Source organism: Acanthaster planci, linkage group LG01 (genome assembly GCF_054643075.1).
Source record: "Acanthaster planci isolate LZ-2023a linkage group LG01, COTS_SCS, whole genome shotgun sequence".
NCBI lineage: Eukaryota > Metazoa > Echinodermata > Asteroidea > Valvatida > Acanthasteridae > Acanthaster > Acanthaster planci.
This window is the reverse complement of record NC_141777.1, coordinates 33,775,720-33,802,157: the sequence shown is the minus strand read 5'-3', so window position 1 is coordinate 33,802,157 and position 26,438 is coordinate 33,775,720. Positions and strand designations below refer to the sequence as shown.

Genomic DNA, 26,438 nt, shown 5'->3' with positions numbered 1-26,438 from the left:
CCAGAGCTGTCTTGCTGTAGTGCACCAAACCTTCCTTTTGGAAAATGTTTGACAGCCAGAGGGTTAACTTTCTTCCATTCCTCCATTTGGACTTGGGACAAGAATACCTGTAGCTGTCTCACTTTGTACGGGGCTTTTCAGAGTGCTCTTTCAAAGATGAATGTTTCACTCACTTCTTGATATGCCCCGAATCTGACAGGTTCAGAGAGAGGTGCACCCTTCTCTGATCGTAGAGGAGGCTGCTCTGGAGTACATAGAGCCTCTCATTGTCCGGCTGCTGGGCATGCTGTGTGCTGGTCAGCCCCACACTGTCCAGGATGTCGAGGAGCGTGTCCAGCGGGCCTTTCCACACCCCATTGACCAGTGGGCCATCAGCGATGCGCGCAGTGCCCTTGAGAAGGGTAAGAAGAAAGCTCCGTTGGTGTTGCCTGTCGACAAGATTCATCCACTACTTAAGGTAAGGAGGGTGATGGGATGGGATGGCTAATAATCTTAATTATAATATGGACTAACATTGTGTGGTGCCCTTATCGAAAAAACTGATTATGGTGCAGACACTGTCATTATACCCGACCACATGACCCCAAAACATTCCTGAACCCTAACCCTTCTCAATCCTCAAAGTCCTTTGGGAGGTTTGGAGGATTTTTTAAGGTTGAGGAAGAATGACAAAAAGGTAAATGTTTATGATGCTGGGCTGGGATATTTATCATTTTTTTCTGTTTGCAAAATTCTGTAAAAATTCCTATCTTCATTTTCTGGACAATACAAACATGTGAAGGACTGTCTGGTGTCCACTCTAGCCTGATGGACAAAATCTATTGACGCCTGAGTATTTTAGCCAGTATACCCAGCAAGAAATGAGACCGAGGGGTATGTCCAATCCCTATACACATTCCAGACTAGTGTTACTTAACACATCCCCCCCAAGATGTCTGAAAGGAATTCCCCAGATTCCTGCGAGACAATGACCAACACAAAGCAGGGGGGGTTCTCTCCGTCTCATACCTTGCTGCATATGTAAGCCAGGCCTGCAGCGTTGTAAAAAGAGCCCAGATTGTGCAGTTTTATATAACTTTCTTTTGTTCATGAACCTGGCTCAGTGCGATGCTGACCTCTTCAATAGGGACCAGATTAGCATGCAGCAGTGCTGTGTGGCTCATCGCTGTGATGGTAGAGCGCTTTTGTCCCTGGTGGTAATCCGCTTGCTCTAAGTGCCCCAAACCGTGGTATACTGTTTCAAAACAAGGCTGGATTATCTCCACTTTTGAGAGTGAAAATGTCGGTAATGCCCAGCAGCCTGGTCTTTTGTTCCGAGTACGGTCTTTTATTACAAAGCCCTGTTCCCTTTGTCCGAGTTCGGAGACCCCGGCCACGCGTATAAAGCATACATGTCTGGATTCGGAATCCCCGGCAGGAAGTGGTTAAATGAGTTCAACTAAATTTGATTTGCCCTGGTAGCCAACCATATGTTCACAAAATGTACTTGTTCAGTGAAAACAAAACTTGTTCAGTGAAAAATCTTGTGTCCTGTTTAAAATTGGTACAGAGGGGAATATTTAAAAACTTCATCTCTTTGATGCTAAAAGAGTTTTAATGAACTTCCTTTAGATGCAGATTTTCTTACATTTTATAACCAAACCAGTTCTATCATCTGTGATAATTACTTTGTGAAACTCTCACTCAGAAACTTGAGATGACCATTATCTGTCTTCATCAATTTGTTGTGAACATTTGTCTTTCAAGGAGGGGCTTGGTTACCGGGTGGATTCCCAGGTCTCCCTCTATCTTGTGGCTGTCATGGAATACATAGCAGCTGACATTCTTAAGGTAAGGTTTGTCAGGGGGTAAAGGGGAGGGGGCTTTTCCAATTTTGATCTTTGCCCCTGGCTTTGGCTTGAAGTTTTAATATCACAAAGTTTGCTCCTTGTGTTGAGACCTTTCTGCTCACTCTGATAGAACATTGCGTTGTAAAGTCTGGGCTAAAGCTTGGCGTATTTTTCATGTGGTTTAATCCCAAACATTTGAAACTTGAATCTGGATCTAGGGAAGAGCCAGTGTAAAAGGGGAAGTCAAGATTTGGAAAATTAATCTGCATGTCTATACAGGTCTTCATTCCATTGGAAATATGCGGAGACGTGCAGACAATAGCCGTAGCCGTAGCCCTGGAAGCCCGTTTTGGACACGGCCTTAGTTTTTCAGTAGAAGGATTGCACTTCATGTGTTTTCAATGGGGCTTTGCCATGTGAAAGGAAAGTTATTTTTCCCAATTACCAACTGCAAGGGGTTTGTTGCTTCCACTGTACCTGAAGGCTGAAAATTATCTAATTTTGAGTGCCCGCCCTGCTCTAATGCTGGATTCCTACATGTGCTTGTGAATGTTACACAATCTCATGCAATCACCAGCAAAAGATTCACGGAGGTACATGTATAAGGAGTTACTAAAGATAATTTTCATTTTTGTAGCTCGTAACTGTAGTTGGTTTTGAATGAGGATTTTTATAAATTTGGGTGTCATGTTGTGATACATCATTGCAAACAGACACATTGTGACACAACTACCCATGGTCACTGCTGCCTCGTTGATAATCTGTTTATGTCTTCATCCGCTGTCTTGTACATGGGAATCAATGCATGTACATTGTACATTATGTTGAACATGTTTATTCCATCACAATTCAAAGGTAAAATGTGACAGTTGTCTTTCCACATACACTGTGCTATAAAACATCATCCTAATATTACAATTTAAAACAAAGAAATCTCTATAAAAATTGATGTCAAATAGATTATAAATAATATAACTGCAAAAAAATAATAAACAATAATTATTTTCGCTCGAATACACAAGACCATTTAAGAGAAAAAGCAACAAGACAGGAATCGGTTAGTGGCTAAAATATGAGCTTATTTTGTTTGGGGGTTGTACATGTACATTGTACATGTATTGATTATTAGAAAAATGTGATTTCACTAGACCATAACTGTAACACCATATCCTGTACTTGATTAACAGTGAAGCAGCAGAATGTAATATTTACACTACCTGGTTTAGCGATTACCGGTATCTTAAACTTTTCAAGCAAGGCCTTGAAATCATTTGTCATTGACAATTACAGTTTTTATCAATCACTTTAATACAGTTACCGTATCCTTATACCTATTCATCAAACAAATAACCTGATTCCTGTAGCACTGCATATGTTAACCTAACCTGCAAATATTCATACCGGAATGAAAGGTCATATTCAAATTGAAGAAACTTTGCAAAAGCTCACACCACAGTCAAATTGAGCAGACTTTCAACAGATCGCTAACGTCCACTGACAAACACTGAGAAACAGAAGAAATTATGACAACATGTAAGTTTCAAATTATATGACCTCTCTCTCTTTAATTCAGTTTCTGCATTCAGCGTCATTCCAACAATAAAAACCACAAACTGGTTAATCATTGCCAACAAAGAGTTCATCTTTGAGGCATTTGCATTCGAAAATGGAAAAGCAGTTTGCATAATGCTTTACAGAAGACCCAGGCGATCACTTCTGTCACCGTCAGGCCACATGTGCTCATCGACGTCACAGCAAATGTCTTCTCTTGCTAGGCATCTGGGGAAGAAGTGTCTTGCATGGCGGATCTAGGACAGACATGCCTCTTCGTCGATGTCTTCGCATGCTTCTTCCATGGCTTGAAGAAGAGTGACTTTCTGATATGGATTATGATCATAGATCCCGCCAGCATCCAGCAGAGTAAAACTCCTCGATTGGGTTTAGGAAGTGAGAATACGGTGGCAGGAAGATCATGGTAAATCTGGCATAAGCATCAAACCATTCATGCACAAGAGCCGCATGGTTGAATCTGTCCCACATGATGGAAATGTTGCCAGCCCTTGATCATCAAGACCACTCCCTTCTAATGGTATAAGTGTTTCATGCAAGCTCTCCAAGAATGGAGTCAGTCTTTCTGAGTTGCATGGACTTAGTTCAGCACTGTGAGTGATGACACCATTTCTTGAAATTGCCGCACACTTGGTGATATTCCCCATGCTGACCAGGTGTACGGTGGCTCACTGTCCGATGACATTTCGGCCTCGCTGTCGTCTCTTTTTTAGGCTGAAACCAGCTTCATCCACGTAAATGTATTTGACTCTTTCTGCTCGTGTGTCCAGATCCATTATTCTCAAAAAAAGAAAAAGACCAAACACCAAATTGCATGTACATGTAGCAGCTTGGATGAGATTGCTGAGGTTGGATACATTTATCTACATTATGTTTGGATAATTGACTTACTTGAACATACACGTTTTGGTAACTCTGCTGCTTCACTCTGATGCTGTTTTGCTCATAATACACTCTGGTGACTTGTTTCATTTGAATTGGTCTTCTTTTCAGGTTTCAATAAATGATACTCAAACTACTGCTTGGGGTATTTGCAAAGACGTCATTGTCCTCAACTACCCTTGTCTGGATTTTTCTCAGACGGATGATGTTGTTTTCCAGAATCATGTTCACCGTTGCCTCCTCCTGTTGTTCGGTGAAGAGGCATCTTCTGCCGCCAGAATGTGGTCATCTCTCGGATCTGTAAATATACAAATGAATGAAACACAGAAGTTGCAAGACCAGATTACAAACAAGATTTTGAATGAATTTCACAACATTGCAAGTTATACATGTACGTATAATATGTATAGAGTAATACTATGCATGTCTCTCCTGCTTACCGACTCTCATTTTGAAATAACCCACATGACTGATGCTGCAGTACACCTAGGGACATGGGGTTCCACTCGTTCTTCCCCCGTGTTCGCCCATGATCGTGATCAATGAGAGTTGCTCATATCTCGTTGGACAAAGTGGGTGCCGGTTGTCTTCCTCTACTAGTAGCTCTTTGTTGATGACCTTTCCCTCGGACTCCTGCAGCTCCAGCTTGGCCATGTCGTCCTTGTTCCATTTTACAAGGCATTCCTTGAGACACTCACTGGCGATCTTTCATATCCAATGTTACTTGTGATGAACGATTTCATTAGATACTTTTCGTTAGTTCGCGTTATGCAAATGATTTCAGTGGACTGATGCTTTTTTCAGTTTGAACACAAGACCGGTATGCCTTTAGTTGAGAGAAGAATGCATACTGTTGAAAACGGTGTGAAAGTTACATTGCTAATGTGAAATGAGATGCAACAATTTGCTAGTGTACTGAAACTTAAGTGAGTACAACAACAGAGCACTTGAGGTTCCACACAAAGCATTCAAAGTTGTGAATGAGTCGCACTAGTGGCAAAGGCCTAACGTACATGTACATTGTACCGTCCTGTAAAGTGAGGCTTGCTTTGGATTTCAGCAGCGGATTCTGTTCAAGGAAAAAACATTAAGGTACAGGCCAAGTGTCCCGTGGAACAGAAATATTGATATCAGTTTGTCATGTTGACCCAATGGTCACATGTTTGTCATGTTGATCTAGTGATTAGCTTTATAGTTGCATGTACAGGACATGGTGGCTCTCCATGCTTGCAACGGTACCAGACTGATGGAGACTTGGTTCCAAATTCAGTGTTGGCCTTTAGCTGTTCTTAAAGATTTTGCATTTATCTTTGTAGTACGGGTATTAGTATTTGTACTTGAGCGTGGCAGTCGTGAAAGACAGTTGATAGGCCGTGTTTTCATTGGAACTACTGTAAGTACCAAAGTGAATATGTCACATGCACATTTACCATATGTGTATGACAGGTGTTAATGAGAAAACCAGCGTGTGAACCAACATGTGCGTGTACTTCATTCGTTTGCACTACATTTCCTACTGGTAGTTCAAATGACATCACGCTTTGGTGCTTTACACTTGCTCTCTAAAGACACAAAGGTAAATTACGGGTACTTCCAAGAACATGCACTGCACATAATCTTCTCCCTTGGGAAATCTGGAATTTTATTCATGTAAATTCCAGGAAATGTTGCAAGATGGAAGTGGTGAGCGAGAAATACCTGTAGATCCAATAAAATGTCAGGTGAAATTTTGTGCTTGGTCGTTGGAGGGAAAAATTTAATGGATTTGTGACTTTTCAAGAAAGGAAAAAGTGCGCAAACACCTGATTTTGCCTGGCAGTGTGACAGTATCACTTTTCAGTTGATTCACAGCAATCCTGGCTGTTCTAAAGCAATTAGCCAGATAGCTTTCCCTGCTAAAGCCTCCTGATTGTGCCTAGCCTGTAACAACGTCAGTCACCCCGAGAGAAAAACCTTGAAATGTCAACCTCCTCTGTTCCTCCTAGAGCTTCATTCATGGAAGGGGGGGTGTGTGGCAGCTGAGACTGTCCCAGGTGTCACTAGATCGGCCCAGTACGCCCAGAAAAGGTCAGAAGATGCAATGCGGCCAGCCCCCTAGGCTTGATGGGGAAACTGAGTTTCTGTGCCTTTTTTGTGCTCGGAGGCAGTGTGTGGACATAGCCAAATGTCAGTCTATTTAAGTTGCGTTTCCGTGCATTATGTTAGGCTGGGGGATAGTGAAATGTCAGAGTCTGTCACACTGTAGAAAAAGGCTTATTTCAGAGCTTTATCAGGAACTTTATAGATAAGGCAGAATGTACAGTATTTTCCTCTGATCATATGACAAACCAAATTGCTTTCAAGGACATTTATGTTGGTTCAGCTATTGTTTTCTCATACTTCTTGTTGACTGAAGACTGTGCGTACAAATAATATACGATTAAAAAGGAAATGTTCATTTCTAGTTCATTTACAGGAGGATGGGGCAAAAACTAACTGATTTGTTACATCTAATAAAGGTGATTCTTTGGCAATACACCTCAGAGTCTATGGTTTGAGGCTGTCATTTAGTACAGGCCGGGCTTGCGAAATTTTTAAAAATGTAGTTGCCCCTCGAGCAGGGGAGTCTAAAATCTGGTTGCCCAAACTTCATTTTCAGTTGCCCGACAAGGAGGTTTTAGCCACACGTGGTCTCCAAGCTTTCAGTAATTACAGTCATTTTCCTGGTTTCCGATCGCTTGAAGTGAACAGGCCTAAGCCTACCCACCTTTTTTGCTATTGCTCTGCAGCATTACACGCTAAGACGACTTCTTTTTTGAAAGGTAAAATACAAGTCTTGCAATACAAATTTTACTCCCAGAAAATTTCAAGAAAAGGAATTCTCGTTAAATTTCCAATTCGCGCTTCGGCGTTTGTTGAAATTACAGGTCGGTAGGTCACTCACTACGCAAGATTCCATTAACTTTTTTCCTAGTTTCAGATTGCGCATGCAATTCGCAAGTACACGTACATGTGCAAACGTCATAAACTCAACTACATGTGCTTAACAGATTTGTACGTGATGTAATGGGTTTGTCAACTTCGCGGTGTGGGGGGATTTGTGGTCGACGGCTCGCTTAGCAGCAAAGTCAAGTCCAAATTTATGCAGGCTATCCATGTTGATGCTCTGATATTCTAATATAAAAACAATCCCCTTTAAAATAAGACTTGCTTTACTAGAAAATATGCTTGTTACAATGGTTTTGGCAGAGAAATGGGTTTACGCTTGACTACTATTTATGTGAAAAGACATTTTTGAAGCAATCCAGAACTGGCTAAACTGATCCAGAACTTCTGTCGATCTTGAAAGACAAATTAAAAACTCAAAATTTGAAAATATACGTGTACAAGGTAGACCTCTGACCCCATTTCATTGGACGTTGATGATAATTGAGCTGTACTATGACTGAATATAGTTTTAGCGATCCGGAACAAGGAAAACGACTGAGTACAGATGCGGCTGCGTTGTTCATGCCAACGATTCGACCGTACGTACCAAGGTGCACCAACCTGAATATGTACAGTCGTGCAACATCAAGGTTAGGATGTCGATCTTTTTTTGTGGTCATATTTGGCGCACGGTGCAGAAATGTCCAAAACGCCGGGTAGAAAAATGTGTTGCCGAAAACAGGTGCTTGCCCGTCGGGCTGGCAGCCTGGAACATTTGGTTGCCCGACAAAATATTTGGTTGTCCCGGGACGTCGGACTACCGATTCTGCGAGCCCTGACAGGGCACCGTTACCTCATTATTACATACATGTATGCCTCCTGAATGGCTCTTCATTACAAACATAAATCATTGCAAAGCACACTGTCGTTGAACTACTGTGTGAATTTATATTGCAAATTTTGTCCAGTTATAAGATGATTTTGGTACCTTTGCAGTGTTGGCATGGTTGTTCCATCCCATGTGTACACGTACCGGTACGTGTACATTATGGAATGTGTAAACGTAATACGGCAAAATAGGCATCGGGTTTCCTAATGCACCCAAAACTATCTGCTTTTACTGTGAATGTACTGAGAATTGATCTAAGCATGTTTTTGACCAACAAATGTACCGTAAATTACAGCATATTCCTAATCCTTTAAGTTTGATGCGATTGATTATAATTCAGTGAACAGCCACTCCTGTAAAACAAAAGGAAAAAGGTAGCATACATGTACATTGTATGTCCAATCTACAGTACATGTACGTACATGTGTCGTGTTGGATCATTTTCAATCCTGGACCACCACTTTGGACTTCCTGGTTTGACAAATTGTATCCAGGGTATCTAGAATCCTGGGTGTCTCCATGAGAGCAGTTTCTGTTGCATTGTCATCATTGTCATTGCGCTCTGCACACACTCTCCTGATTCTAAATGAAGAGCTACATGTACATGTACCTCTGCAGAATTCCTGCCTCATGCTTTTTTCCCTTTTTTGGGGGGAGGGAGGATTGTGTAGTGCACATTTATCACATTCTGTCTTTACATGTACCTTCATCATGAATACAGTTGACAATTGGATCACAGTCAAAGTGCACGGCTGCTTTTATTTACCTACGGTACATCTACATGTACACGTAGCTGTCATAAACAGAAGACTCAGGTGCACCTGTGTGGTGTATTTACAGAATCGACATGCTATGCTTAATCATGGATAAGATTTTGCCAATTATTGCATTAACGGTCAAGTAAAACATGCAGATATGTCTTTGAGAGATTATTTTCACTTCAGATATTTCCACAGATTTCATCCTAAAATGTGCAGATACTGTGACCAATAGGGACTAGAAATAATGTGCATGCAATAACACGATCTTGACACTTTCTGAGTGCATTGTTCATGTATTTAAGCTTAGTCATCCTAATCCTGTTTGCAGGGTTAGAATTTGAATGTCACAGTTGTCACAAGGTTGCATGTGTACGTGTACACTGTAGCATAATTTTTGATGGATTCAACTTCAAGACAGGTTCTAGGTTTAAAAAAATGCTCAAAGGAGTTTGGATTAAAGATACAAAGGCACAACCTAAAGATAATTAAACACAGGTGGTCTGAGTGCTGCTGCATGTATGTATTTGTAAAGCCAACAGAAAGTACATGTACATGGAGCTTACGCCTAACATGCGGAGTGACTTAAGGAAAATCTTTTCACAACTTGTCTTTTGTCTTTTATGAGCTTGATGTGTGCTTTTAGCAAGTATTTCCACATTTTTATTAGTGAGGTGTATTATGCACGTGTGCACCAAGAGATAGACAAAGCAAGCTTACTGTGAGAGCTTTTGTGAATGCCCTCTGTGAGGAGTGCACATGCATCAGTAATTAATATACCCAAACAATCCCACATTGCTGGCAGTAACCAGGGTACGCCTTCAACCCTCGTATGTAAATATAGCGCCTGCCCTAGATGCAGGCTTGGCTTGGTGCCAACATGTGCAAGCCTGGATGTCATTTTACTCTTGGACAAACGTGAGCTTTGCTGATGGCCATTGTGGAAAAGTGGGAGATCATCCACAGAAAAAAATTGTTTAGTGTCTTTGGGAATATTACTGAAATCTGCTCTCCTCCCAACAAGGAAAAATCACCTAACATACATGCACTGGTAGGTTTCTGGAATTAGTCTTTCTACCCTACATGTATTATAAATTTCTCAGTATTGAATAGATTTCTCAGTATGAAGGATCTTGTTGGCGTGTATTTACTGTTTGACACGCTCTGCATGAAATGGATCCCCTAACACACAACAAATGTCACCATAAAAACAGGAACATTGTGGGGCAGTATCAGCTTAATGGCACTGAGCTAACAAGATGTGCCCCTTGCTGTCAGGACAGGGTCATATTTGTGGTTACTCATTGTAAGCGATGGATCCGGGAGCTTGAAGCAGAAAATGTCCACTTAAACTCGAGCGTTGGCAACAACAACAATCAACAAAGTGAAGTACATGTACACGCAATGTTTATGGTTGGAACTAAAATTTAGGGGGAACTGTGTGTTAGTCTTGATCTAAAAACTGGGTATTCACATTTCTGAAGTCCATGCCTCTTACCGGTACATTGCATACCGGGTAAGTGTAAGGTCCATTCACAGTCCACATGACTTACAGGGTGTCCAGAGTGCACACCTGAAGAGACTTGTCTTGTGCAGTAATTTACTTTGAGTGCACTGAGGAGCATGCTAGAAGTTAGGGCTGTGGCGAATATCTGAATATTCGATCGATTATCACATATTTGAATGGTATTTTCCGAATTTAAATGTTTGAATGCAAAATCCATTAAAAGGGAGAATTTTGTTTTGTTTTAAATGAGAAAAATTGCACTGTGGAGGTTTGTTTAAAGCACTTTCAAATGAAAAGCAACAGAATAATATTTCTTACAACGATTCAAAAAGTAAATTATTCATTAAAAAATTTAAAGGGAATAGAAATTTTTATCAGGGCAAAAAGTATTCATCTCTAAAATCTTGCTAAATTGTGAGTGGAGGTACTCGTAGACGTGAGAAGCTATTACAGTATTTATAATGTACAGTTGTGTGCATTATTGTAACTGATTTTGTATATGGTTCATCAAAAGTCTGCTGGTCAGTCAGCTGGGCAGATACTGACTTAAATGTGATTTTGTCTATAGCGTCATGAGTCCATGGTTATCACTAAGTGCTGCTTTTTACTGTGTTTGTTAAGAAAAATAAGTATTATTGTATTTACCAAGGCAAAAGGACTAACTCGCATAATACGGGTACTCGATTCCTCCACCTCATAGGGAGTACAGTACTCGCCCTCTCGTGAAGAAGAGTACAATACGAAACAATACTGAGGCAAAGAGTACGGAACTCTAAGCAAGGAAGTGGATATTGTAATCATGGCTTGAAGAAAATTATCTAAACCCCTGTGTAAGAAATTCTGTACAGGTGCTGTGTCAATTATGATGCTAGGTGCGGGTAGAAAAATGACTGCCGACCTACCGGTACATGTATTTGCTTATGACTTATGGAAAAATGGCTTGGTAACGACATTCACACAAAGTACGGTAGCTGTGTGCATACATGTACTGTACCTGCTCTTGCTCCCAGCACATGGTACACCCACTAACTTCCTGCCTGTTTAGGCCCAGAATATGATAAGGGACACACACTCCTGAGGCCAAAATTTGTCATCCTCTTGAATATTGATATTGGTATGAAGTATATAAATCAGGCGTTTGTGTCTTTAGGCTGGCCAAATCTACATTAAGATATCGGTACGATGTACATATACAATTCATGTTCAGTGTCAAAGCTTTCACAACCTATAGCATGTACCATGTGCCTCATGTTAGAAATCCTGTGAACAAAATTCCCTCTTGCGGAATGTGTACCAATGCACATGTACGTGTTGCTATGAACCCCGTCCGTGTGTGGAATGTACATTTATGTGAATACATAAAAGTATATCTGTACCCAAAGGATGTACCGGTACCAGTTACCCTTGACTTGAGTTAAGAAAAACTCACTCCATGTGGTACATGTACACTCCATGCATGTATAAAATGGTACCGTCAGGAAATGAAGATCAAAGGCTTGTGCATCTACATGTACATTTATTCTCCATTGCTGTTTGGTTCATCTTCTGCAGCGTCTTTGGCTGAAAATTCACCCTTTTGGGGGGAAGAGGCTAGGAAGTGGGTCGAGTGCGGTTGAGTCATGGTACTGTGTGCATATTCTTGCAGACACCTTGCATTAAATCAGTACTGATTCATCAACATGATACATCTACCTGCTGTTCACTTGTCACATGTTTTTGTATAATGCACAGTACATGTGTACCTTATTCATTTTGCAGACTAGGGCTGTGGTTGTAAATTTGGCTCCTGCATGTAGCTCAGCTGAGTTACATAAACAGTACTTCCTACTTCTCCATGCAAAGCTAATGAAAGCTGCCTCTGAGGCATGATGAGCATCAGGGTTTCGTAAATTTTGCACATATTTTTGCTCAAGAAACAGGAACAAGCCTCTTTATTAGAGCTTGTGTTGCGTTAAGTTTTGAAATCAAGTTTCAAAGTGACGTACATATGCATGGATGAAAACGGTAATGTTGGAAGTAAATCTTGTACATGTACACGTAGTACGGTTACCTACACAGGTACATGTGTATACAGTAGGTAAAAGTATACAATGTGCAAGTGTGCATGCCATCATTGGCATGCATAATACAGTGTCCATTTGGTACTCTACATGTAGGGTACGGTGTCACAAGATTCCCTCATGCCCTTTTGATGATGTTTTCTCAGTGAAGAGATTTATTTTGCTTATTTTGTCTGTTTTAAAGTTTCATTCAGAATCAGGACATGTAATTTACTGGTATTTCACACGTTCTGGTAGCAAGATGAGAATGACTCTGTGAAGAAATGCTCAATGTTTCCTCTTGGAGATTCAAGAAAATCCAGGACAGCCTCATGAATTTCCACCGGGGACCTAGGTGTGGATTTCCTGAAATTGAACCTAAAAATGAGGTGTGGTTAATTTTATACCCTGTCCATTATTCTTGGCGTAGGAATCACTTTCCGTTCATTCATGATGCGCTGTTTGGTTTCAGAAACACAGGAAAAACTTTCATTTTTATGTCCTTTTTATCGTGTATCCTTTCATTGGAACAAGTTCATTTGCTGCCGTTACCTTACGTGGATAGGGAAATATGGGGAATATCCCTTTGGACAGACTGTAGTGGGGAAAAAAAGTGGAATGAGGAAAATGTTCGGATTGTAAAATAGTCCAGTTGTTTGATCCCGTTAGTTAACCAATGTACTCACGTACTGTATGTACATTGTAAATGTATGTGCAAGTCAAGTCCAATCATACAGGTACATGTACATATGCTCAGGATCATCAATCTACCAAACCAGTACATGTGTACCGGTACATGTGCATAATTGGACCCTGAATACTACATGTATAATGTAGTAATGATCAGAGCTTTGAATGGAGGGATGCTACATGTATATAGTGAAATTCAGTGAGCGTTGTAAAAACGAGGTTGTCCACATTGTAGTGTTGATGTGAACAATTGTCTGAAGTGGTTGAAGTTTGGGTATGTACATGTACGATGTCATAGTAATGTAGATTTAAGAAAATTGTGACAAGCCTACGTGTACATGTACATTGCACATACTGTAATGGCATGATACTGTTCTTACATGCACGTACATGTACACTGCATAGCACACATGTACATTACATCAAGGTCAAAGTTCATTGCCACCAAATTCCAATTCTTGCCAGCACAAGGTTTTCAGAGAATTCACAGAATCACAGGTTAACAAACAGCTGTTGAAATAGGGTAAAATCTTTGAGGCTGTCTCTTTTGTGAGATTTTGAACTGAGTCAGCTTTCATATTGTGTGCTTTGGTAGCAAAAAAGCTTCCACAATAGCAATGTACCAGTACCTACATACTTTAGTCACCCATGCTGCATTTATGGATAAGGACCCACTTAATTTTTTTTTACAGTTGCTACATGTACATGTATACCTATTAGCTGACATTTACAGGTACTTTGAAATCACACAAAGGCAATAGGCCCACCCTGTCCCATTGATAACAGCCATATGCTGTAGCCTGTAAATCCATGAAATTTTCTTTGAAAATCACTAACTGTGCCAATCAGGTTTGAGTGCCAAGGCCTTTGTTGTAACAGTGCAAAAATTTTTTGTACTCTCTCCCTTGGTCTTCATTGAGATGGTAAAATGGTGATCAAAATTCTTTCATTACTAGAGAATTTGGAGGTGATGCATGTAGTAATTGAGAATGCCTAGGGGATGTTTCTCTCCTTTCTTCAAACAGCCAAGCATGCAAAAATTTTTTGAATAATTGGAAGTGTCTCAAGGCCATGGAGGTGTAAACTGAACCTCTAGCAAAAGTAATGGCTGCCAGATTTTTTCCCATACATGTGTACATTAAATGTTTTTTGATAGGTTGCATTGTTGCAGATAATGTAATTTTTCAGTATTTTTATATTTTTTTTGGTTCAAACATTTCAAAAGCACCCCATGCTTGGCAGATCATGAAGCTTTTTTTTTGGGGGGGGGACATTCTTCCTAGTCATTTCTGACTTACCGTACCTTGAAATCTTTGTTTTTTAACACAAGCTTATCATTTGCCAAATAGTGTTGCCATTAGGCACATGTGCCGTATGTAGTTTGGCTAAAGTGAATGTTTTGTGTTGTGAATTATGAAGTACTATCCCAATTTTCTTTTCAAACATTCACGTACAGAAACATGCACATGTACGGTCCTCTAGTGTTCCATTTAATCCATGCTTTTTCAATAGGAACTGTCATTTTCAGTGAGATAACTGAAGATGGAATGAGAAAAGTCCATGCACTTTTGTGATGCAGAATTCATTCAATGTCAGCTTTGTGTGCCAAACTTTGGTTTGTTTTCTTTTGTTGCTGCAGTTGGCGGGTAACTATGTGAAAAACATACGGCATATGGAGATTTGCTGTCAGGACATCAAAGTGGCCATGTGTGCTGACAAGGTAAGCTTCCAAGCACTGTCACTTAACTATAATTAGTATTGCCACATAAGAAAGAATGAAATTGCCTGTGAAAAATTGTCATTGTCACTTTTTTGGGGGGGAAGATTCTACCAGTCCTTCAGTTCTTGAACAAGTTGGAGAGTTACAACTGCCAATATAAATGACAGTTCAGTTACTGTAAAGGAACTTTATAATGCATGTCAGAGCATAAAGTATACATGGTGCATACATGTACTCGTATGTACCTGTTTTCACTTAAAAATGACTCTTTTATACTTTTATACATGTGTGTTGGCTTAAACTAACTCAGAGACGTTGTTCACAGTGTTGATTCAGGAAATGATCATTCATGTAATGCCTCCTGTCTGTGCAGGTCCTGATGGAGATGTTTCACCAGGATGATGAAGAGGTCTCCATGTCCTCGCTGGCATTGGAGGACAGTCAGGAGGTTGACGTCCGCACAGGCACTCTCACCTATGATGAGGTGGTCAAGGACATGATCCTGGAAGAGACCCAGTACATCCGGGACCTCAACCTCATCATCAAGGTCTTCCGGCGGCTCTTTACCAGGGAACCCAACCTTTTCAGTGAGCAGGTGAGGGAGGGGCAATCTGGCAGGTCTCTTGCAGTGTGCTGCTCACGAGCAGAACACATAATGATAACAAGAGTTAACTTGGCATTTGTATGGTCAGGGGCCGACATTAAGCTTTCTTGACAGCTCCTGGCCTTTCCAATGCCAGGTTTTTTTTGGAAGCTGTTTCACTGAACCCATTAGCTACATGTATTTTAGGTAAAGTCATATTAGGCCAAAAATAGTATTTCTGCTTTCGATAACATGCCTCTCAAAAATAGGGTCAGTAGGCTAAAAAATTTTTGGGGTCAACTTTTCTGTGCTGTTCTTCAAAAATTGTCTTGAAAAGTGATACAAACCTGTCTTAATCCTTGTTAACATTTCTACAGTAGACAATTCGCAATAATCATGGGCAGTTCACACAATGCTAGTGAGGTAATCACAATGGCAAACTGGCCAACGATGTCCGTGTATCACGTGGTAGGGTCCATGTCAGCTCTGGAGGAGACAGTTTAAGGATTTATCTTGGAAGATTCCTTGATTGAGATTTGCTGTGTTTCCCTTAAATTGTTGTGGTTTTTCTCCTTCTAAAAATTGTTTCGATGTTCCGACTCAGCTTGAGAGCAGTTTGAAAAATCACGCGTGGCAATTAATGTTAACTCTGTCAGAATTAAAAGTGCTATACTGAACACTGGACAGAATCATTGAGTGAGTGCGTGCCTTTGATGCAGTGAACGCTGTTCACTATGATGCTGTGATCATAATGATGTCTTCCTTCTGGACTCCCAGGATGTGGCAGACATCTTTGGCAACCTATTGGACATCCACAGCATTTCAGTCTCCTTCCTGAGTCAGCTGGAGGATGCCATGGAAATGATGGATGACAACAGCTCCTATCCTGCCATCGGGGAGTGCTTTGAAGAAATAGCAGAGGTAAGTTACTTCAAAAGCCCTCTAAGATCACATTTTTGTAATGGAATATACCGTGGTTAGCAGGTTGTGGTCAGGTTGGCGTGACGACCTTTCCTGATATCATATGATTGTTAGGACCTTGAACTCTGTGAAGTGTCTGAAATTGTACTGATCGTCATGCATCTTGTAAACACTGCCTTCTTAGTGCCCGATGGGCTTAGTTCTTGAGTGCCTGTACCTGCGAAATGCAGTATTTGTTTACCCTGTTGCTGATGTTTAAACAAGGTGACTTTTACTTCAGAAGTTGAAAAGGCATTGGTGAGCTATCTGTTCTCAGTTGAAGAGTGAACAACTTTAGTCGACTGTTGTCAGGTCTGACAATTAGACTGATGTGGAGAAAAGTGGCCTTGGGAAGGGCAAAATTGTATAAAAGTTGAAGATGATTTTTTTTTCTAGTGACATACCTGTACATTTCCTTTTTATTGACATTTTTTCTTGTAACTGGTCCTCAAGGCACTGTGCTATTAAAAACGGCTCTGGCAACCGACGGCACAACCAATGTCAGTAGGCTGGTCACGAATAGTTGACTTGGGTGTGGTCAGAGGTAGTCAAACTGTTGCTAACCATGATCCTTGCTTGAACATGCCTACATATGTATGATGATTTCTTTCAGGGTGAAGAGTTTGAGCCGTACATCCCTTACGCAAACCAGATCCTGAGCAGCAAGAGCCGAGGAACCCTCAACAGGCTGCTGGCTAGGCCAGAAGTGGCCCGTTACTTTCAGGTTGGTTTTGCTGGGGGTGCTGGTGACAGCTGCCATGTTTCTTTTGTCCCTTTACTGAGAGAGTGGCAGTTTGTAGGCATACTGTGGGGTGTAGGGGGATTCATCTATCAGTAACCTTTCCAATTTATGCAGCACGTTTTATCTGAATGCCCCCACCAACCTCTCTTTCTTCTTTGCCAAGGGGTACTTTCGGTCAGTGTGGGCACTAGCTTGTCAGATAATCACCCTCTTCCTTGGACTCTAAGAGTATTGTGCAGGGGTCGAAATTAACAGAGGTCCTCTGGCCCGGGGCCACCAAAAAATTCATCGGGCCACTGCATTCTCCCAAAACGATCGCCTGGTGGGACACTGGTCATTTGAGGATTATTGCCACATTTGCAAAACTTTCATCACGTTGAAATGTTGCAAGGTGTTTTGTGAAGACATGAAAGACAGGATTTGTTTTTTCTTTTTTTTTTTTCTTTTTAGATGTGTTTTTCTAACCTACCAATATAAATTTTACAGTCATGCCAAAAATTTAGGATTGGTTGCGTAACCAGAAGCAGAACTAGTTTTTTGGTCTTAAAAAGTGTGTTTATATCCAGCCAGGCTTGCCAATCAGCTGTTTTGGTATAAAAGTTGGACTGATACAAATGGGCATGTGTGATGGGCCTGATCGATGTCATTACATGTTACTCAACCAGGGCCACCAAATTTTCACCAGGGCCCGTGTGGTGTACTTCCTGCACTGGCCCCCACCAAGAGATTGAAATTAATTTTGATCCCTGTTGTGTAAAAAAGATAATTCCGGTTATTTACCTTGCGTGTAACTCTAACTAGTGTACACATGCAGGAATGATAAGATCAAAATAAATTTAGAGATCTTCTTTTGAATTTTTCTCACTTCATTTTTTGTCTAATTTTCTCAAGCTTCAGGATAACTTCAAGGACGCTGTAGCCTATGTCCTGCCCAAGCTCCTTCTAGAACCCATCTACCACTGCATACACTACTTTGATGTCCTTAAGGTAACAATGTGCCACCTGCCTCAAGCTGCAAAAATAGTTGAGAAATTAGAGATAAAACCTGAAGCAAAGTTTGTACACGTGCCCCGACAATTCAGTGAATATTAAGTAGGCCTATATGACCACTTTGTTATTCTCGGACTCACTTTTGCTCTCTTAAATGGACGGCTCTTTTATTCTTGTGAAGTTTCCAAACAATTGACTTCATGAAGTTCATGATGACAGTCTGGAAGAGTTGTAAACCCTATTCACAATATTCCATCTCACTGTTCCCCTGCGTTAACCTTTATGGGTGCAAGATGCACGTAAGTTGGCTAGGCAAGCGGTATTTGACAAGGTCTGGTTCATTTGTTCTTTTGTTTCAGCTACTTCTGAAAACCTCGCCCAATGAGGATGACAGAGAAAGCTTGAGACAGGTAACCTACCCGGTAACCATCGTTTTGACCCCCAAAATCGCACTGCGTAAGATGCATCAAGAAAAGCCCAGTAACTCCAACAGTCCTCAATCCTCCAATTCTTCCATTCTCCTGTGTAATTTTTCACACATTCTTGGAGATTTTGGTTTAGCCCGATGAGCAAAAGGTTGTCACTTGTCTCTTTGTCAAATGTGAAATGATTGTTTTATTAGTCTGCTCACAGTTACAGTTATTAGTTTGCATGTTATTCGTTGTCAGTGCCCCTGTTGTTAGCAACAACTTAAACAGTGGTGATGAAGAATTCTAGTGAAACTACTCATTTAGTCAGCGCTGTCTGTTCTAAGGATGAAAAGTGCTCTGAGTTTTCCTTGCACTAGGTGTGGAAGGAACTTTTGTATGTTTCATTGGTGTTGGTAATGGTGTCTTTGTGGAATAAAAAGCACGCCCATGAGTGAAACAGAGCGAGTGCTCCACTTCGGATGGCAAGAGCTAGTAGCATTGATGACCACTAAGGCCTCATCTTCTCAGATTTGGTACGGTATTTTAACTCTGCCCTCTGGGCCGTGTTGTGATTCTTCAGTGTTCACAGATGACAGGCAGTGCCTACCCCTGTTCATGCTCTATTTAGGCTTCGCTGTGTTTTCCAGTGGGGCCTGGTGTAAGATCAGAACCGATAATGTACATGTACCTGCTCACTCTATTAGCGGGACCAGGGGTCAAGTTGAACTGGGGGAATCCATCCTCAATGGCCTGATGTGATATCAGTAGTAGCCATTCTTTCTTAGTTGCCTAGAGTCTCTTGGACTTTGTTCCTCTCACATCTCCTCCTGAAATGTCTTTGGTTGGCTCCTCTCAACAGATTTGTTGCCATTGTCATAGGTTAATACCATATTTGCTATTCAATATGGAATGAAGAGAAAAATGGTCACTACCAGTAAATTCACAAATGTCATTTATTCTTACCTGCCTGCAGTAACCCCTTCACAGTTGTAAGTTGTCAAAATTTTTTGCAAAGTGCATACTTATGTGACAACCATCTATTCTTAGCATATCATCATAGCAGCTAGCCCATCACGTGAATTTTAATTGACTGTATTTTTTTTTCTCTTGTTTAGTAACGCAGGCCAGGTTTAATTGGTTTTGGTTTAGCTGAATACCATTATATGTTTGGGTGCCTGAGGCATTTTCACATTTCTTTCCCTTTGGTTTCAGTTTCAACATATTTGTATCGGTTCTTTTGTAATCATTAGTGACTCATAAGATGGCTGTTTGATCAAATTTTATCCCACAGGTGGGTCAGGTAGTCTGTTCGCCCTTAAAGGTACATGTACATTTACATGCATGCCGTCTTTTACATAATTTAGGTGTACATAGTGGTTAATCCTACATTTTGCCTCACCGCTACAAAGATTAGGTTACGGAAGAGGGCCGTACAGGTTGCTGTCATGTTGTTCACAATAGTTCAGAAGAAAGCAGCTTACTTTTTTTTAGCATTGCTCTATGTCAGAAATGGTAGTGGATGTCGTATTATTGTAAATCACCGGTATTCAGCGTCATATTCGGTCCCTGGAGGTAGTCCGTTGAGTAGATGGTCAAGTCAGTCTCCTTTTGGTATCTGGTGCTGATTCGTCTGCCATCGTACATGTACACACCTCGGGAAGTTGAGCTGTTTGCCAACCCCAGAAATGATATTGTTCAACCGTATGTCAACAGTATTGATGTTGGGTACAACTCAATTATGAATCTGGGTACAGACAAATGTACTGCACTGCAAGAAGTACCATAGGCCTTTGAACTTACATCATGTTTTGTTTACATGTACCCTTTCCTATGGGCAGGGTGGGGACACCAGCTTCAAAGCCCCATTGGAAAGTGTACTTGCAAGCAAAGCATGAAGTCATCAGTACATGTAGGTCTCTTAATACCAGTTGTAGTCAAGTGTATTGCCATCAGTGTGAGTACATGCGAGTGCAAGTACTACAGCGGTGTACCTCAGTGCCTCACTGGTTGGAAGCCTTTTCATTGGATACATGCATGTTTGAACAACTGACATTTTGTTACTCTGTGGTTAAATGTAGGCGTCTGGTGCCCTGAAGACACTTCAGACGGACCTGGAGAAAATATGCACAATAGGAAATTTACCTAAACGGAAAGCAGGGTATGTACACACAGAAGGGAAGGTTCTCTTCAATTTTAGATTTGACCTTTTTAGTTGTCTTTGAAGGAAAAGGCAAAATGCCCCAAGGTACGTGTTTTTGCTGTGCACATTTGGATTTATCTTCAGGTTGTGACAGCGCAGCATTAATGCAGGTTGCACACTTTTACTTTCTTCAAATATAGTGAGACGTTGCGATTCCACCGACGGGTTGCCTCACGGCAGCTCAGCATTCAGAAGATGAATGAAATCCAGAAGAACATTGAGGGCTGGGAAGGCAAAGACATCAATCAGTTGTGTAACGAGTTCATCATTGAAGGAAACCTTGGCAAAGTCCATGCTGGCAAGAACAAAAAGGTATGGCTGGGGCTTTTTGGGGGGTAACTCATTGTGGACAGGTACATGCAGCTCAACTGTTTTTGTGTTTTGCAAGTATGGACCTTGGACAACCATTAATGACCTCAAGGCATACCCGCAATTTTGGCGTAACAGAAGCAGACGTAGGTGATGCTGAGGTAGCCTGGTATTAGTTGAGATTTGAAGTTTTTTATGATGAAGGTAGCAAATTATCGGTAAGTACTGCAATAGGTTTGCAGTAGAACTATGAGTAATATCTCTTACAGTTGTTGACCATTGTGCAGTGTGTTTCTCTCTCAGTAATGGGGGCTATTCTTTTGTGCACATTCTGTCGAAAATCAGTTGTGAATGCTGTATGCCATTCGCACGTTATCCAGTATGCGCAGACAGTGAGCCCATTGCTGACTGTAATAAGTTAACTACATTGTGCCATCTACTCTTCTGCTAAGAGGTCATCCTATAAACATTACAGTTCTTATTGCTTGACAACAAAGTGCATGTTGTCAGACCAGGTTCGTGTATTCAGCTATTACAACACCAGAATCAGTCGTTTTGAAAAAGAGTACATGCTTTGGTGGAGTTACGCACAGAATGAAGAATGGTGTCACGAAGGTGTTTCAAGGACGTGTGAAGAGTTTTGTAGAGTGCTAGAAAATATTTACTAACTTGTCTTCCCAGGATCACTGCAAAACGTTACTCAATAGCAAGGCCCCAGAATACTGGAACTAAACACTTGCATGCTGCATCATTCTGTAATGTGGTCTTGAGGTTATAAGTATGTCATTGACTACTTTTTGTTTCTTCTTGCAGGCAAACACGGAGAGGCATATCTTCCTGTTTGACTTGATGATAGTCTGCTGCAAGCAGAATGCTCGTAAGTCAGTTACCAGCAGCTCGCCAGAGTACCGATTTAAGGAACGCTATGCACTGCGGAAGATTAGTCTAGTGGACAGGGAAGATACAGATGGTAAGAAAACTGGTTTAGTGTTACCTCATTGTTTCTCTTAGACTGTTTGTTGCCATGCTGCTGCTAGTGATTGCCATGCTGCTGCTAGAGATTGCCATGCTGCTGCTAGTGATTGCCATGCTGCTGCTAGTGATTGCCATGCTGCTGCTAGTGATTGCCATGCTGCTGCTAGTGATTGCCATGCTGCTGCTAGTGATTGCCATGCTGCTGCTAGTGATTGCCATGCTGCTGCTAGCGATTGCCATACTGCTGCTAGTGATTGCCATGCTGCTGCTAGTGATTGCCATGCTGCTGCTAGTGATTGCCATGCTGCTGCTAGTGATTGCCATGCTGCTGCTAGCTGTTTGCCCTGCCGCAACTAGTGATTGCCATGCTGCTGCTAGCGATTGCCATACTGCTGCTAGTGATTGACATGTTGAGTGTTTTTTAGTCCTTATGATTTCTAAATGCTGGTTCTTATAGTTAATCTTTTTATATGCCATTGAATGATATGTCCAAAGTTTAAACTACCTTGGTTTTGGCTTTGGTTTTGATGTAACTCTCTGTAACAAAATGTTTTTAAGAAATTTTACTTGGATCAGATTATTTTGTTAATTATTTAGTTTCTGGATTTCTATCTAGTTAATGGATTTGGCGCTATATAAGATTATTATTATTTATCTTTATTTATGTTGGTGCCGTTACTGCTTCTGATAATTGATTTTGAATATGATTGCTGATTCTCATACGATGTTCCTGGTTGTGTTTGTACATGTAGTTATCACACAGTGTCTGCTGAAGCTTTGTTGCTGTTCATGTGTGTTTTGACTGTATTATTGTTCATTTCTTTTGTCAGATTTTAAGCATGGATTTGAGATTAAGTTAAAAGAGCAGCACCCGCCAATAATCTTCTTTGCCAAAAATCGGGACGAGAAGACGACTTGGATGGAGGCACTCACCACATTGTGTTTAAGAAGGTGAGGATTCTCATTTTTCAACACGAGCGAGAGCTCTTTATTTTCTCTCTGTTTCAGAAGATGGGAGAGAAAAACCTTGTTTCTGATAGTGGAATTGTGGCACTTAATGTCTTTGAGGTATGCTGTTACAGCAAGAATTCAATATTTGTGGACTTCGTATTGTAAGGCTGATCAGGTTCAACTTGTCTGTCACTATTATTGATAGACTGTTCTCTTAACCTCTCTTGAGTTACCGAAGGAAAGTCTGTATTCAACATGATAAGAGAGAGCATCCATGAGCAGAAGACACGAGTTAGATGTCCCACCCATCATGGAGTTGGTTACAACTCCAACCATTACCTATCTGTTTTGCATGGAATTTGTGAATATTTTGATACTTCAGTGGTAATGTACCCTCCAGTTTGAAGTATATATTTTGTCCTTTTCTTTTGACAGTACTATTGAGAGGATGTTAGACACGATATTGGCCGAGGAAGAGGCACAGCAGCCCCTCCGACTGCCCACGACAGCAGAATACAAGTAGGTCTCTTATGTTACCTACATGAACACCTCTGAAATGCAAAACATTAAAACAAGATGTTTTTTTAAGTGTTAGATTTTTTGGGGGGTGGGGGTTGAAAGTAATGTTAATGCAAACATGTTTATGGGAAGTCTACCGAGTAGACTTTGATTGTAAAGTCTTGCTTGCAGTTTTGACGTAAACTATACCTTCCTAGCTAAGACAGTACTTTTTTCCATTTGAAATGATTTGTCTGAAGCTAATTTGGCCGATGTTCAATTTGAAAACCTTTTTGTGTGCCTGTGACAAACTCAGATTTGCTGAGGAGGACTCCCCAAACAACATTGTCTTTGAGGAAGGTCAGAAGTCTCGAGCAGGGGTACCACTGATTAAAGGCGGTACCCTGCTGAAGCTGATAGAGAGGCTGACATATCATAAGTACGCTGACCCTTCATTCGTCCGGACCTTCTTGACCACCTACCGGTCATTCTGCAAACCGCAGGAACTACTCTCACTTCTTATTGATAGATATCCTTTGAACTGTAGTGGTCAGGTGAAGATACCATTGCTGAATTGGTCAGAAGCCAGTAGTATGCAACAGTGTGCATTAATCAATTTAAATATTTAAGAATTTTATGGAGTTTGTTTCCAAGAAAGGAAAAGTCATGCTTTTATTTCAAAATGGCCAGCAGGCTAATTTTGCCTCAGGTGTTCACTGACACCTTTTCCATGTTAATGCTTTGTTCTCACCTAAAATTATTGGATTATCCTGCTTGAGCAAGTAGACACATTTTACATGTGATGCCCTTCGTTTCCAGAATTTTTATTCAAAACAAAGGAGGTAGAAGTATTATGCTGTAAATGATTGCTTTTTACTGGGTCTAAAAGTATTGGCCACAAGCCAAGCCCGAGTCAGCTTAAAGTACTCTGTGTCAAGGTACAAATACTCCTGGATATGGAGACTAACATCAGCATTGCTCGAGCAGATTTGCCTTGACTCCCTTGCCATCACATTTGAGATCCAAGACCCCGAGCCCACAGAGGAGGACCGCATTGCGTTGGACAGAGGAGCCATAGTGGTCAGGGAGGACCTGAAAAGGTTCCGCAAGGAATATGCACAGCCTATACAGCTAAGGTACCGTCAGACCTGCCCCTTCTTGGTTTTTATTTATTTGTTATACAGCTAAGGTACCGTCAGACTTTATCCATTTGTTTTCATTTTAGGGAAATTGTTGAGTTTAGTTTTTTCAGCAGCATATATGTGATAGTGAGTAGCCAGAATATCAAACAACGATAATTGTAAGGTAAAAAAAAGTTGAATCGTGTAATCACTCTGGAAATTATTGGGTTGGTGTTGGAGAGTCATCTATGAATATTAATAGTGGTCTTATAAGGTATTATATGTATCAATGTATACGGGTAGAATAATAGAACAGTAGTAAGTTTATTACATGAAAACACAGTTACTATATGTTGCATTCTACATACCTCAGTCTCCCCATTTAACAACGTGCAACTTGATTGTGTATTAACATTTGATATTGCTTGCTGCGTTAATCAAGTGTTGGCACCTGATGCAAGACAGTTTAATCGATTCTGATTGGTCAAGAGTCTTTACACGCGGCTCGCCATGCACGCATCAACTGGACAATTTGCATGAGGAATATTCCGTAAAATGGAAGGTGGTGTTTGGGAAAATGACAATAAAATTCTAGAACAAATCACTGGAAATCCATCACATATTGACTTCTTTGACGCTCAGACTAAAAAGGTATTTATGAATGGAAATAAATGTGTGCTGGGCCGGGCTCAAACATTAACAAACACATATTTATTCCCTTAGTAATAAATATATCTTCACAGGCATGCCATCAAATGAAACAGACATTTGCCACACAAATGTACTAGGGTTTTGCGAGCCCATCACAAGTCCCTGCAAGTCCATCACAAATCCCTGCGAGCCCATCACATATTCCTACGAGCCCATCACAAATCACTCAGAAAGCTAAGTCACAAGCCATTCAAATGAACTCTGACACAAGCATTCCCTTTGTTATTGTACACTCTATTGCTGGTGAGGCAATGCCTTAACTGAACTGTCTGTTGATGCCAAGACTCTCTCTGTTACACGTTCGAAGTTCACATTGGGTTTCTCTCATTTACTCGTCAAGGGTCCTGAATGTGTTGAGACACTGGGTTGACCGTCACTTCTATGACTTTGAACGCAACCCGGACCTTCCAAAGAGACTGATGGAGTTCATTGACCAAGTCAAAGGCAAGGCCATGAGGAAGTGGGCGGAGTCAATCAAGAAGATTGTTCAGAGGAGGGTAGGTGATTGATGAATTCGCCACATTTTGTCAATCTGTCAGTGTGCAAATTGTCAACGAACTGGAACTCAATCAATTCAGGGCCAAACCCAACTTCAGCTCAATCAAACTTAACCCAATTTGACCTGTCCCACTTAATACGGGTGATTCTCAATGTAGTACACCACCAAGGGGTTGCCTCCGAGAGGCCTTTTCTGTAGTGCATCGTGGGAAACAGTTGACAAAATCTGTTAGCTGGCTGTGTTGTACACAGGAAACTTAAAGTTCCATATTTTTGTGGACTGTAACCTTGAAACCTTTTGGTTAGGCACTGTATTGTGAAATGCCTGTTTCTACGCTTCCACCCATACGGTTGTAACATCACCTTAAACGAAACTCAGGCCAAATCAACAGCCCGACTGCACCAACTCAGCACCGCGTAACACAAGCCCAACCCAATACATCCCAACCTTAACCTAGGCCAACCCAACTTAATCCAGTCAGTACCAGCTTGACTATACCCCTCAACACAGTCCAACACAAACCAAACCCAACCTAACCCAGGTCAACCCAACATAACTTGTCTCAGCCTGAGTTTACCCCTGTTTAGTGTTCACATCAACTCAATCCAAATCAATCCTAATTTGACCTGGCCCCATCGAGCTTAACCCATTTGATTCGAACCGTTAATTTCGCAAATGCGTGTCATTGAATTGTTATTA

At 41.0% G+C, this 26,438-nt stretch overlaps 1 protein-coding gene across 2 annotated transcripts in view; it reads left to right on the top strand.

Annotated features, from left to right (window-relative positions):
* Positions 1-26,438, top strand: part of LOC110987135 (son of sevenless homolog 2-like) — a 43,725-nt gene that overhangs the window by 4,122 nt on the left and 13,165 nt on the right. For both annotated transcript variants that reach the window (XM_087135812.1, XM_087135810.1), the window contains exons 3-18: positions 200-457; positions 1,747-1,830; positions 14,710-14,790; positions 15,164-15,385; positions 16,151-16,294; positions 16,947-17,057; positions 17,967-18,062; positions 18,425-18,475; positions 20,554-20,633; positions 20,816-20,987; positions 21,798-21,954; positions 22,790-22,910; positions 23,346-23,429; positions 23,725-23,939; positions 24,424-24,544; positions 25,581-25,737. In XM_087135812.1, coding sequence (XP_086991938.1) covers positions 200-457; positions 1,747-1,830; positions 14,710-14,790; positions 15,164-15,385; positions 16,151-16,294; positions 16,947-17,057; positions 17,967-18,062; positions 18,425-18,475; positions 20,554-20,633; positions 20,816-20,987; positions 21,798-21,954; positions 22,790-22,910; positions 23,346-23,429; positions 23,725-23,939; positions 24,424-24,544; positions 25,581-25,737 — 2,154 coding nt within the window. The remainder of the gene's footprint in view (positions 1-199; positions 458-1,746; positions 1,831-14,709; positions 14,791-15,163; positions 15,386-16,150; positions 16,295-16,946; positions 17,058-17,966; positions 18,063-18,424; positions 18,476-20,553; positions 20,634-20,815; positions 20,988-21,797; positions 21,955-22,789; positions 22,911-23,345; positions 23,430-23,724; positions 23,940-24,423; positions 24,545-25,580; positions 25,738-26,438) is intronic.